General features: G+C 51.4%; 1 protein-coding gene across 11 annotated transcripts in view; it reads right to left on the bottom strand.

The window, feature by feature from the left end:
• TNXB (tenascin XB) overlaps window positions 1-8,908 on the bottom strand; it is a 56,311-nt gene extending 47,403 nt beyond the window's left edge. For all 11 annotated transcript variants that reach the window (XM_043449519.1, XM_043449525.1, XM_043449521.1 and 8 more), the window contains exons 1-2: window positions 8,584-8,908; window positions 28-438 (exon numbers count right to left, since the gene is read on the bottom strand). In XM_043449519.1, coding sequence (XP_043305454.1) covers window positions 28-438; window positions 8,584-8,896 — 724 coding nt within the window. In that variant the 5' untranslated portion in view covers window positions 8,897-8,908. The remainder of the gene's footprint in view (window positions 1-27; window positions 439-8,583) is intronic.
• Between the last annotated feature and the right edge of the window lie 5,613 nt (window positions 8,909-14,521).

Below are 14,521 nucleotides of genomic sequence, written 5' to 3'. Positions count from 1 at the left end.
TGTTCCTTCCTGTGATCATCGGCTCACCTGTGCCAGCTTGGGCAGCTGGAGGACAACACCCCCCATTGCACTGTTCCTTGAGCCCCTTCACCAGCTCCTCCAGGATCTCCAGTCGGACCCTCAAGGCCTGCACCTCTGAAGCAGGGACAGGGGGCTCAGTGCCTGGGGGACAGCCACAGCCAGCTGAAGGGGGCAGGTTAATGCGGTGGGTGAACACCACCTGCTTCTCCCCTCCTTCCACGGTGTGCTCATAGAGCCGAGAAGAAGGGCCTCCCCCTTCTGGCTGCACTGTACGGCCCCCCGGCTGGGGAGGGGGCCGTGGGGCTGGGAGTGTCACGTTGGACCGTGGAGAGAAAGGGCCTGCTGTGACAGTGCCCAGCAGCATCAGAAGAGCCAGTTTGGAGGTTAGGGAACATTGGGTGGGCATCTTTCCGGAGGCTGTGGGAAGAGAGGGCACGTATGAGAGCAGCTTCACAGAGCAGACAAGATGAATGTCCCCTTCCCCAACACACACACCCACAGTCCCACCACCCACAGCTCATCTACCCGACTCACGTGTTTGCAAAAATCCACATTCAGCTCAATCCTATCATAGACCCTCCCTGGGCAAATCTCTGATATCATTTGGTCACCCTGCTCCCCGACTCCTTATTTTATTTATTTTTTTACTGTTCCATCCACACTGGTCTTTTTTGTTTGTTCCACAGACACTACAAGCTTACATTAATCTAAGGGCCTTTGCACTACATGTTTTCTCTGTCTGGGATGCTCTTCACTCAGCTCTTAGAGGTTGGCTCCTTCCTGTTCAAATCTTAACTCACATGTCATGGACTCCCAGAGGTCTTCCTTGGTACCCGATTGGACCAGTCTTTCATCACACTTCATCACAGTGTCCTGCTTATATTCTTCATGCCGTTTACTGCTGTCTGAATTATCTGTTTGTGTGGCTACTTGATTGTTATCTTTACCCCACTACCAGAATGCGAGTTCCCTAAGAACAGGGACTTCATCTGTCCTGGTATTGCTGCATGCCTGTGCCTGGCACATGGATGGGCACTATACAGCACAGTTTTTGGTGGTTTTTTTTTTTGTGTGTGTGTGTGTCCATTCTGCACAGCTTATGGGATTTTAGTTTCCTGATCAGGGATTGAACCCAGGCCCTCAGCAGTGAAAGTGCAGAGTCCTAACACTGAACTACCAGGGAATTCCCTATCCAACACATTTTTGTTGAATGGGTCAGTAGATGAATAGAAAAGACTAATCCTTCCGTAAGCAACTGGATCCCAGCTCCTAGTATCTTTTTAGAAACCTTAAGGTGTAGATTATCCTCTCTTTCTTTCATTCAGCCCCTCACTCTCAATTTCCCATCATCTTTCCATATAAGCTCAAAAACTCCCAGTTTCTTTTAAAAAAAATACCTCTTCCTCAGGACTTATATTACCAAATATCTAAATTTATTATGAAGGTGCAAGATTGAGAACAGAACAGAAACAGACCCACACATATGTAGTCACCTGATTAATGAAAAAGAGGGCCCTACAATTAAAAGGAGAATAAATTGTGATAAATGGTCCTGGGTCAGTTGAAGATCCACATGGGGAAAAAATATCTCTACCCCACCTCCACATACAGAAATTAATTTGGAATGAGTATATAGATCTAATCGTGAAGGATAAAGCAATACCTTTCACAAAATATCTTAGAGGAAAAAACTGTAGGAGAAAATCTTTATGACCATGAAAGAAACAAAGATTTCTTAAAACCTAACCACAAAATTTACCATAAAATTTTCACACAAAACTAAACCACAAAAAAGATATTGATACATTGGACCACATTAAATTGATGACTGCTGGTCATCAAAGGACACCACTAAGGGCTTCCCCGCTGGCTCAGCAGTAAAGAATCCACCTACCAGTGCAGGAGACAAGACTTCGATCCCTGGTCCAGGAAGATCCCACATGCCTCAGAACAGCTAAGCCCCTGCACCACAACTACTGAGCCTGTGCCCTGGAGCCTGTGTTCTACGACAAGAGAAGCTACCGAAATGAGAAAGCCAAACACCACAACTGGAGGGTAGCCCCCACTCGCTGCAACCAAAGAAAAGCCCACACAGCAATGAAGACTCAGCGCTGCCAAGATAAATAAATAAAATTATAAAAAAGATGCAATTAAGAGAAAAAGAAGGCAAGCCACAGAATGGGAGAAAATATGCGAAAAATGTCAGTATATATATATATATATATATATACTGACATTATGGTGGGGAAATTGGGAGACAGTGCTTGAGAGTGAGAGAGAGGATTAAAATCTAAAGAATTCCTTCAAAACAAAAACAAACAAAAGGCAGGCAACCAGTTTTTTTTTTTAAATTTAAAAAAAAAGGCTCTCTAGTAAAGAATATATCCAAAGGGCCAATAAATATATGAAAAATAAACACATGCATGTGTAGAACAAAACCAGTAATCAGGAAAATGAAAATTAAAACCACAAGAGGATGCCATCAAATATCCATCAGAATGGCTAAAACTAAAAGGGCTGTTGATGCTCAATATTGGCAAGAATGTGAAGCTACTGGAACTCTCATTTATTGCAAGTCAGGGCAGAAATTAGTGCAGCCACTTTGGAAAACTGATAGGCAGTTGCTACTAAGGCATACAGCCTATAACTTGGCAATTACACTTCTTGGTAAATACCCAACAGAAATGATGGCACGTGTCCTCCAAAAGACATGACTGCATGTATCCTCTAAAAGACGGGTACAAGAATGTTCATGGGATTTTTTTCATATGAGCCTGAACTGGAAGCACCTCAAGTGTCCATTAATAGTAGAATGGATAAATAAATTGGGGCATAGTCATACAATGGGATACTCTCCAGCAATGAAAAAACACCCTCCTGGGACTTGGTGGGTGATCCAGCGCTCAGGACTCAGTGCTTTCACTGCCAGGCCCTGGGTTCAGTCCCTGGTAGGGGAAGATCTGCAAGCTGGGTGGTGTAGCCAAAAATCAAACAAACAAACTCCCCCCGCCCCACAAAAAAAAACCCCTTCTTGTTATACACAGCAACATGGACAAAATTTGACACACATAATGCTAAGCAAAAGAAACAAGACACAAAAAAAGAACATTGTAAATGATGCTATGGATACGAAGTTCAAAAATAAACAGAACTAATAGAAGACAGGATAGAATTACTAGAAATATTTTGCACCTTTAACTGGGTGGTTAAACAAAGGTATGTATAATCAAAAATTAATTGAGCTATACACTTATGTGCATTTCACTATATGCACAAAATATACTTAAAATACAAAAATATACTTAAAAAAAATTCCCCAACCTCACACTCCCTCCAGCCACCACATATTTGTCTTCTCTACTTCATGGCCATAGTTGTCAAAAGATTTATCTGGACTTGTTCCTATCTCACATATCCCATGCATGTCTCAACCAGCTCCCATCTGACTTCACCTTCTTTCAGTCCACCAAATAGCCCTCCCTAAGGTCTCCCAGTGATCTGTGTCACAAAATCTAAAAGTCATTTGTCTTCCCCTTGATCTCTCAAAATCACTGGACACTGATGACCACGTCTTCCATTTTAGAGCATTCTATATCTGTGCTGGTGATAAGGTAGATAGGAGAGATCACTGGCTCTTAACACTTAAAATGTGGCTAGAGGGACTGAAGCACCAGACTTTCTTTAGTATTTTTAACAGCTCAGCTCCCTAGGGGATTGCAGTGTGTAGCCAGAGCTGTGACCTACCTGGGATAGTCATTCACTCAGGTACCTTCATCCAGATCCCAGACTTTAACATCCAAACTATATCCCAAAATATAAACTATCTCCTCTTAACTCCAAGCAATATAGCTATCCTTCTATTTAGCATCTCCTCTTGGGCACCTCAGATTCAACACATCTAAAACAGAACTCAACGTTCATCCCTCCTGTAACCCATCCCTTCTGTGTTCCCTACCGCAGCTCATGGTCCCATAGTTACTCAGCTTCACAAGCCAGAAACCCAACAACTCATTCAACACCACCATATTTCATCATATCAACCCATATATTATTGTAAATGTCTCTTTAATTTGCTTATGTTTCTCCCTCTAAGCATCATTATAGTCCAAGCTACTATCTGTGATTGCCTCCTAGCCGGTCCCTCTCCTTCTATTCTTGCTTCTTAAAAATCTTGCAAAGGCAAATAGAATGCCCCTCTCCCCCAAAAAACTTTTCAGTGGCTCCCCTCTGAATAGTCTTCAAATACTGACAGACAGTCCTGCATCATCTGGCCCCTGCTGACCTCTCCCACCTCATCCCACGTAAGACTTCCCTCCCTCTCTCCACTCCAGTCTGCCCGGCCTTATGTCCCCCACATTCTTCCCAGCCCCAGACCTTTGTATCTGTGGTTCCCTCTATGGAATGTTCTTCCCTTTTCTCTTGGCTTCCTCATCATTCAGGTCTCAACCCCACATCTCTTCCTCAGGAAACCTTTCCTGTCCAGGTCAGCTATCATGTGATATTACAGGTAATACCACCTATCATGTGATATTACAGGATCATGTAACTCTCATTTTCAGCATTTATAATAATTTATACTCACATATTTATTTGTGGGATTATTTTATTACTTTCTTGCCCACACTCAACCTTGCCCACTAGACTGTAAGGTCAATGGAGGCAGACATATCACCTGGATTTGCTTAGTTTTGGCTGCTATATCCTTACATCTGGTATGTAGTAAGTGATCAAAATATATTTATTGACTATATAAATAGTCAATTTACATAGTTCAAGTTAAGCCCAGGACTAGCACAGGGCTGGAACCAAGGACAGGACCAAGGTCAGGGCTAGGACCACGGACAGTGTCTGGGACTGAAAGTTGGTTAGAAACAGCAGCTGGGGCAGCTGTTGACCGGGGAGCAGGCCAGGTGTAGATCCTGGCAGGGCCACGTGGTACAAGCCCATTGGAAAACCATTTGGCACAACTGACCAAATCCACTAGGGCTGTGTGCAAACTCTATGACCTGGCAGCTCCACTTCGAGGGATCTACCCACCACAACAGTACTTCTTATAATAGCCTCAGACTGGGAACCACCCAAATGTCTCACATGAGTAGAATGGATTAAATAACACGTGGCTTGTTCACACAGTGGAATAAAATAAAGCAATGAGAGTGAAGTGTAACTATATGCAATAACATGGGTCTTGCTCATATAGGGTGGGGCAAAAGAAGTCAGACACAAAAAAGAACAAGCTGAAACATTCTGTTTATGTGACCTTTGAGTCTAGACCATGTTAACTGTCAATCAGTAGAGTTGCAAGTCAGAAATGTGGCACTCTTGGGGGAATGGGGACCAGAAGGGGCATGGTGGGGAAATTCTGGGGTGCTAAGGATATCCTGTTTCTTGATCTGAGTGCTGGTCACCCAGTTGTGTTTGTGGAATCCACTGAGGCAAGAACTGGGGGGCACAGGGAGAAGAGGATTAGAGAAGAAAGGTAGGGGGGGGATGGGGGGAACCAGGAGAGGGGGCCTTGGTAACAGAGGTGCGTGGAGGGTTCAGGCAAAGGGTTAAGGAGCGGTGTTAGCAGGCACCCAGTTCTTCCAGACCAGAGAGGCTGGAGAGGGAAGGAGAGCAGGGTGAGTGGTGGAAACGCTGACTGAGGAGGAGGGTTAGGGGCTGTGACCAGTGCCTCCCACAACGCACACGCATTTCCTGGCTTCCTACGCTTAAAATTCTCCTCTGAGTCTGAGAAAGAGGAGTTTCCAGGGCTACCAGCCATCACACTCCATCACCATCCCATGAGATGGAAGAGGAGTGGGCAACAGGAGCAGAGCATTTCCATACTGAGAGGCACCCTGCCCCACAAAGCCCAGCAGAGAGCCTGGCAAGCAGAGAGCTTCCCTTCCCTCATCCCCTCTCTCAGCTTGGAGTGTAGCCCTGGGTGTGAGCTGCGCTCTGACTTACCTTCAAATTCTGTTGCCTGTGTCTAAGGTTGACACATCACCAGGTGCACACACACACAAATACACATACACATACAAATGTACTCATATGTGCTTACCCACAAACACAAAGATGAACACACTTCTTGTATCTGTCCGTCCTAAGTCGCTTCAGTCGTGTCACTCTTTGCAACCCTATGGACTGTAGCCCACCAGGCTCCTCTGTCCTTGGGATTCTCCAGGCAAGAATACTGGAGTGGGTTGCCATGCTGTCCTCCAGGGGATCTTCCCAACACAAGGACTGAACCCGTGTCTCTTACATCTCTTACATTGGCAGGTGGGTTTTTTTTACCTCTAGCACCACCTGGGAACTATACATATACTTATATTCACCCAAAGAAGCTTGCATCTTTGCAGGCACACACATTTGAGTATGTGCAAGGGTTTCCCAGCAGTAAAGAACCCACCTGCCAATGCAGGAGACTCGGGTTCAATCCCTGCCTGGGTCGGGAAGAGCCCCTGGAGTAGGAAATGGTAACCCACTCCAGTATTCTTGCCTGGGAAATCCGATGGAGAGGAGCCTGGCGGGCTACAGTCCATGGGGTCACAAAAGAGACAACTTAAATACTAAACAACAAGGGCACACACACACAAATTCTTCACTTTTCCTCCACATCCAGTCATTGAGTGATGTCTGAAAAAGCTGATTTCTCATTGGCTCAGCTGTGTGAATCAAAGAACTTAGTTGGAGTGAGGGGAACCCCACAGGAGACCCTTCTCCAGAGGGGGCAGAGGTTACGGGGTGCTCCACACCCCTGGGGGTTTGGGGGAGCTGCCAGTCCCCCTCCCTCAAAAATCGAATCCTGCACCTCTCCCTACTTGGTGGGGGCAGGGGGAGGGTCTCTGCAGCAGGAAGGAAAGAAGCTGGTCTGAGGGGAGAGGCCCGCACAGGCCACACCCCCAGAGCCTCCCTCCCAAGCCCCTCTCCCCACGAGTCTCCACCGCTGGCCCAGCTCCCCATTCCCATTTCTTGGAAGAATCGTGCTCTTCTCTCAGCACCAGGAAAGCAGGAAACTTGGGTGTCCCTTATGTTTCCCTCGCATCGCCCGTCCTCCTGCGGCATCGGGGGTGCCTGTGCGCAGCGGGGAAGGAGGGGAGCACGGGCCTCCCCCTCTTGGCACCCTTCCCATAGTCGGAGGGCTGGCAGGGCTGGGGCACCGTCCCAAGCGGTGACTCAGCGTGCAGGGTATTCATGTGGTGGCCAACTTTGACACTTCGCTCATCAGGGACTGTAGGTCCCAGGAGCTGGGGAGAGGGGCTGGCCTCCTGCAGGGATGCTCCAGAGGTGGGGGTTTTGGCCCCACCCCCATGCCTCTCTCCCTCCCTCATGCCACAAGAAGAGTGAAGGTAGAAGGATTCTAGGGCTGCGAGGACAAGGAGGGAGGTGAGGGCGGGCTGCAGCCACCGGGTTGGAAGCAGGTGGCAAGGAGGTACCGGGAGATGGGGCAGTTGGAGGATCTAAGACACCCCTTATTCTGGGAAGTTCCTGGGACAGAGACGTGGGAAAATTAAAAGAAAGGATTTCCGGACCCCCGTGGCAAAGAGTCCTGGGGAGGAGCACTGAGTGACCAGAACTCAAGGGAGAGAAAGTTGAGAAATTGAGGTGCTGGGTCCCCCGGGGGTCTGGAGGCAGGGCCAGGGAAAGAGAGGAGTGGGGCTGAGGATCTGGGAAGTGGGCGGGGATTGGAAGCGGACAGGCAGCAGCTGCGGTGTTTCCGTGTTTCCGAGTTGCTTCCCAGTAGTTCCTCTCAGTTCCATTTCCAGTTGTTTCCAAGCCATTAAATTCTTTCCAGGCGAGATAAGGGTCCCGCCCGTCCCACCCAGGGTGTGTCACGTGTGGGGGGAGGTTCAGACGGACAGAAGCAGGAGAGCCTGGAAGGGGGATGGAGCGAAGACGGAACCCCAGTGCCCCCCTGGAAGCATCGCGCGGTCATCCCAGCCCCGCTGAACCGTGAGTCATGGGTGCAAAGCTCTCTGCCAAGAATAAGTTTTAGGAGTCTCTCCACAGACTCCGTGCCCTTCCCGGACCTGGGAATCCTAACTCTGCTCCATTGCTGCATTTCCTAAAGGCTCGAGACCCCCAGAACTCCCTCCTGGGCCTTGCCATCCACTTGCTGCCACCCGGGGTGTCCCCATCTGAATGCTCAAAGAAGTTACCTCGGGCACGTTCCTGGAGTTCTGGCTCAGCCGCTCCAGCCAGATCACTTGGGGTTCCACCAGCACTTCCCTCCTGAAGTTCAACCAGCCACCAGCTCAGCCTGGCCTCTGGTTTCTCCCAGCCCCAGCACCGCACCAATAACCACCTCCACCTTGATGCTGCCCCTGGTCCTGTCCAAACCCCAGCATCCATCCTCCGTGCCCAACTCACACACACCTGCACTGACTCTTTCTCCCAGACACACCCTCCACGGGGAGTCCGGTCCCCGGTGCATGGTCTTATTTCCTCTGCCCCCAGAGAAAGTCCCGGCTCTCCTGGGAGGCTCTCCTGCCAACCTTCATCTGGGGTTTGGGGATAGAGGTCCCCACCTCTCCTGGCTCTTTCCTCTGTCTCCCAGAGACGAGGTTACTTCCTTACCTGGGTAACCAGCAGCTTCAGTGTGTCTGCACCTGCTCTGTCCCGGACCGGGGAAGGGGGTTCTCAGGGCAGGGTGGGTGGGCGCCCCTTGGCAGGCCTGAGCTCCTGGGTATCCCCTTGCTCCTTCCCTGTAGCAGGGGCTCAGTGAGCCGCGACCCGACTGTCGATCTGGGCAGCGACAGTGAGGAGGAGGGATACTGCAGCCAGCCGGGGGAGGAGAAGGGGAGGGCCGGCATGAGGTCAGGGAGGGGAGCGGAGATAGGGCAGGTCCTCCCACCCACCCGCCCCTGCCAGGCCCTCCCAACGTCATCATATGTCACCCCCCTTCTCCTCCCGCCGTCATCCCACCCCCCTCCCTGTCTGGGCTCGCTAAGTCCCACAGTACCCTCATCTCACCCCCTCCAGCCCTCATCCAACCTCTCCCATCCTTTCCTTATCCCATTTTTATTCTTCCTCCTCACCCTAATTTGTGTCCAACTTGATACCTCTATCCCTCATGTCATTTGTCCTTTTCCCCACCATTTCTCCACCTGTTGCTCCTGCTCTCTGGCCTGTTTTCCCCTCTTCCAGCACCCCTTGCCATGGCCAGCCCCTCTCCCTCCTGGGGGCCTCCCCCACCTCTTCCCAGCTGCCACATCCCTCCAGCTGAGGTCTTGCCCCATCTGTCTGTTGCCCAGCACCCACTCCTTCATCCCCCTACCATTTATCTCCTGGCAGGGGACGGCAGCAGAGAGGGTGGGTGGCAGGAGGAAACCTCCCTCCCCAGTCTAGACTGCTCTCCACGAGGAGCCTCCTTGTCCCCCCTCAGCCCCTGCCTGGCCCCACCACTCCCACCTGCACTGTGTCCTTTTCTGTGCTGCCTCTCCCAGTCTGTACTGGTCAATCCCTGGTTCTCAGCTCGGGGATCAGTGCCCGCTTTTCATTCTCTCACCTCAGCAGCTTCCTAGAGAAATGGCAGATGAGGCTTGGGCACTGGCTGGACAAGGGTGTGGCCTGAACACCAAGACACAGAAGCCTTGGGAAAGAAGGTGGGGTTCACAGGAGACAGGGAAGGGAAGCCTGAGAGTTAGGAGGAAGGTTTGGGGATGGAGAAAGAGAGCGAGCCAGGGGCAGACATGAGGGTGGGGGACACATGGTGCACTGATGTTCTGGAAAGAGGAAGGGGACTAATTCTGTGCTGCAGCGGAGAAGCAGGGGTAGGGAGGGAGTTTTGGGCTGGAGGAAGAGGTCACTTTGGTCTTGGGTAGAGATAGGAAGACCGGCCAGAGGGCAGAGTGGCAGATACCCACATCAGGCTGCCGGGCTGTTTCTCTGGTTTCATTTCCCCACATGCTTTGCTCCCGATGAGGGGCTGAAGAAGAGACTTATGCCGGATAAGAAATATCCAGGCTGAGGGAGGTTTCACACTGATAAAGTTCTTTCCACCCAACTACAGTCCTCACCATGGAAGAGAGGCTTGACCGAGTGACAGCATGGGTGATGGGGAGCCCGTGTCTGACCCTGTGCACGGTTGGGGCAGAGGCGTCCACAGGTGCCCAGGGTCTCCGGTGTGGTGTTTCTGGGCAGGGCACACTGGCCCAGCATGTGGCTCTGTGCAATGCCCCACGAGCTCCTGGTGGCCGAGGGCGAAGGCTCGCGTGGGTGCTCGCATGGGTGTCCCCTTGTGTGTCCGTGTGTCTGGGTGTGCGTGTGGCTGTTTTTACCCCCACCCTCTCCGCCCCGGCTTTGATAGGAAAGATGAAGTCAGCATCTTGGATAGAGCTGGGTTCAGCTTCCTTCCTCTGCCTTGGCCCGAAGCCCCCAGAGCCTGAAATAGGTAACAGTTTCCCTCAGCTCTCCACGCAGGGCTTGGGGGAAAGCACGTGAAAGGGTAGAGGATCTAAAATAGCATTACCTGGAGAGAGCAGACTTCAGAGACCAGATTTTCTCTGATACTGCCAGATTCTAGTAATTCTAATGGTCATATCCCCCCTCCCCTCCCTTTTTTTTGGTCCCATACCCCATATGTTGGTTTTATTTTTATTTTATTCATTTATTTTTCAGCTGCACAACTAGGCATGTGGGATCCTAGTTCCCCCACCAAGGAGCAAACTTGCACCCCCTGTAGTGGAAGCGTGGTGCCTTAACCACTGGACCAAAGTATGGAAGTGTGGTGGAAGCATGGTCACCATAGGTATACTTGGCCCAGAGAGTGGGCAGAAGAGCCTGGAGAGAAAGAAGGACTGAAATGATGGCCTTGGGGTGTTTTGGAAGTCCACTTCTCAGGGGAGACAGGATGCTGGAGTCAGAAAAGGGTGCAAGATTCCAGACATTCACAAGCTCACAAGGCATTCAAAGAAGCCGAAGCCACTGGAGGCCTGACAGATACAATTTCAGCTTCTGAGATAATCATTATCTAAAATGTGATCCACACCCTGGATTTCAGGCTCCTGGAGGAGCTTACGTCTTATATACATATGTTTGCCTTTTACCAGAAAAGCACTGGGCCTTGTATAAAGCAGGTGCTTCATAAATGCCTGTCAACACTGAGTTGCCAAAGGTCTGTGAGAGAAGGAAGTGGAAAGAGTGTCTGGCAGGGAGCCTCAGAGTGAAGGCAGGGAGTCCAGTGGTCAGAGTGGGGTCGCCTTCACCGAGGTGTCCCAGGTGGTGGACAGAAAGGCTGGGGTCTTATTGAGAACTGTTTGTGTGCTCTGGCTGTTCTCCAAATCCTCACTCTGGGTGTCTTCAGCTCTGGGCCTCCATCCTTGAATGAACCTCCAAGTTCCTGTCTTACCCTCAGGAGGATTAGAGATAAAAGGTATATAGCAAGGAAGGAAAGGAGAAGCCGAGGAAGACAAGAGTAAGGGCAATTGAGGGCAAGGGCCTGAAGGATAGAGAGGGAGCGGAGAGGCCAGGGGCTGTGATCCAAAGAAGCAGTCCCAGAGAGGGGAAGATAGAAAACAGTTGTGCCGGGCTTCCGTTTACAAAGCCCTTTCCTACACTGCAGCACTTTATTAATCCCACTTTATGCTGAGGAAACGGGGGCTCGTAGACATTAACGGACTTGGCTGGGTGACTTTGCTAGTGGTGGTGAAGGTGGGCCTCAGGCCAGGTTTTCAGATTCCAAAGCCTGTATGCCTCCCCCTCCCCCAAGAAGAGCCCTAGAAAGATCGAAGACTTAGGGCAGAAACAAATGAAGGGCTTCAGGCAGGACTTGTTGGGGAAGGGTGGGTGCTCTAGATTTCTGAAACTTCTTTCTGCATCCACTTATGATGTAGATTCAGTGGGAAGAAACTGCCAAGTATAAGTCAGGGGGTCAACACTTCATTATTGAGACTCCGGGCGGGGGGCGGGGGGGAGGCGAGGTGGGAGGTGATGAGGAACATGCAGAAAGAAAACTGATCCTGAGATGAAAGATGGGAGAGAAGAGGCTGGGCTGAAAAACAGGGCAAGAGAGCCACAGGAGGAAGAGTTTGGACCCTTAAAACTTCCTTTGCCTGGAGACATGGGTGTGGGGAAAAGGGAGGAGGGAGGACATTTCTATCTCGTGACAAAAGAAAGTCACACAATTATTTTGTTCTCTGCTCTAGGGCGGGTGGGCGCCTGTATTTACCAGAGGGACCGGGGTCGCTGTAGCAACCACACATCTGGGCCCCGGAATCCAGATGTGCTGCATCCAGAAGCCATAGCAGAACGATGAGGCAACAGTGTGAGGCTCTCCAGTCCTGGCCCCACAGCTGGGAGAGGACCGAGTACTGGAGTGGGGAGGTGAAGGGAGAAGGGGGGGAGGGGGGCGGAAGGAGGAGGAGAGGGCTGGAGCGGGGGAGAAGAGAGGAAGTTATGGAAGGGGACAAGGAATGTGGACAAAGGAGTGGAAGCAGCCGGGGAGAGGAGAAGACCCAGAAGGGAGCAAACTGTGAAGTGCAGGGGGAGGAAGGGAAAAATACAAAAACCTCGAGAAACCAGCAGATGAACAAAGGATAAAGAGTGTGAATGAGAAGGTGATAACTTGGGGGTGGGTAGAGGGCAAAGTAAGGCAGGAAACAAGTCTAGAGAAAAGAGAAGAGGGAAAAGACAGTGGACGAAAGGTGATTCTGAGGAAGGAAAGTAGCAGAACAGAAAGATACAGAGGGTCTGAGCCGGGAAGGGGTCAACAGGACGCGCAGGAGTGACAGCACTCGGAGGTGGCCTTCGATGGGGCTGTAGCTCGAGATCAGCATGGGCCTGGGGAGAGGCAGCAGACTGACCTGCTTCACCTCCCATGGCACACCCACTCTCCACACCTCTCCAGAGCCTTCCTTCCCACCACCCAGGTCCTTGCCAAGACAGTGAGTCCTGGCTCACACCACAGTGCCAGCTGTCCCCTGCCAACCAGCCAGAGGAGCTGCATGCCTCATCCGAGCCCCCTTCTGAGAAGCACTTTCCTGAGCTGGCGTCAGGAAAGAGAAAAAGCGACGGGACAATGAAACAGTGATGGACCCAGATGGGATAAAAGTGGAATCGAGGCGAAATGGACCAGGTGAATGGAGAGAGAAAGGAGCAGGTGAGAAGAGAAAGGTGTGTCCACTGTGGACCAGGCATCCTGCACAACATCTTTCCTCCCCACATCAACCCGAGGAGCAGGAGGAACACCCCATTTTACAGGCAGGGCAACTAAGGCTCAATGTGTTCAAGTAACCTACCAAAGTGTGAGTCACTTAGTCGCGTCTGACTCTGCGACCACATGGGCTATAGCCCACCAGGTTCCTCTGTCTATGGGATTTACCCAGCAAGAATACTGGAGTGGGTTGCCATTCCTTCTCCAAGAGATCTTCCAGACCCAGGAATTGAACCCCGGTCTCCTGCACTGCAGGTGTATTCTTTACCATCTGAGCCACCAGGGAAGCCCAAGATACCCGCTAATAAAAGGCAAAACAGGAACTCCAACTCAGGTGCTCTGCCCGCAGAATCCTTCTTCTCCTTGCACGCACTGTCTGGATCAGGTTGGGAAGGGCTCCGGGGACCCTGGGGCAAGAGTGATGGTAGACGAGCCAGGGCTGCCCTCTGGAGGGAGGAAAGGCCTAGTTCCTGGGGGCCCTGGGTTCCAGGTTGCCATAGTTACTTGGTCTGTTTTCACCCCAAACACAGTAATGGGAAGCAGGGGAGCCTGGCTGAACACGTGAGGTTCTTCCCCCGCTTTCAGGCCTGGGCTTGTGGCCCGGGTGGCCCCTGTCCAGTCATCTGGGCGTGAAGCCCAGGCCCAGCCCACGCCCTCCCGCTGACCCAGGACACTCCCGCAGGGCCGGGTCCAAGGTGCTGCTGGACAGGAGCCCCTGAGGGGAACCCCCCAGGTTGAGGGAGACTTGGGCCCTCACCTGTTGTCCTGTTCTCCTTCCTCCTAATTAGAAAGCACAGCCTTTCCTGCTGGCCCCGCAACTGTCCTTTTCTTTCAACTGGACCCTCAAGTTTCAGTTTCCTCCAGTTTGGGGCTAAGGAGATGCTTCTCAGTGCCCCTCTTCCCTCCAAACACTGCCTCCTTCTCCACTGTGGCTCCTCCTTTCTAGGCTCACAGCCCCTGGCCCCAGCTCCATTGTTTTTCAAGCTGCTCCTCCTGGAAAGCTAAGGGGAAGAACCTGCTAGAATGCAGGGGACCCAGGGAGGCCGCCCGCCCGTTCACCCTGAAGGGCGTGGGGCCCCCTGTCCTTCCTGTTTACTCAGACACATTCCAGAATTTGCACTCTTCAGCCTGTCACAGCATGGGACATCCCTCCCCCGCTCCCCCACAGACACCAGACATAACCCTTGCGTGTTGCAGGGCTGGGGAGAAGGGGATGACGTGAGGTCTGTGATCGCACACCCACTCCACCCCAGAGCCAGCCGTGTCCTCAGTGCTCGGCTCTCTGACACCCTGGCCCTACAGCAGCCACGTTCCCCCAAATGACCCATCACAAGCCAGGAAGGCAGGCACCATACCTTCAAC

The sequence above is a fragment of the Cervus canadensis genome, chromosome 28 (assembly GCF_019320065.1).
Source record: "Cervus canadensis isolate Bull #8, Minnesota chromosome 28, ASM1932006v1, whole genome shotgun sequence".
NCBI lineage: Eukaryota > Metazoa > Chordata > Mammalia > Artiodactyla > Cervidae > Cervus > Cervus canadensis.
Note: the sequence above shows the minus strand (reverse complement) of the source record. Positions and strands in the feature narration are given on the sequence as shown.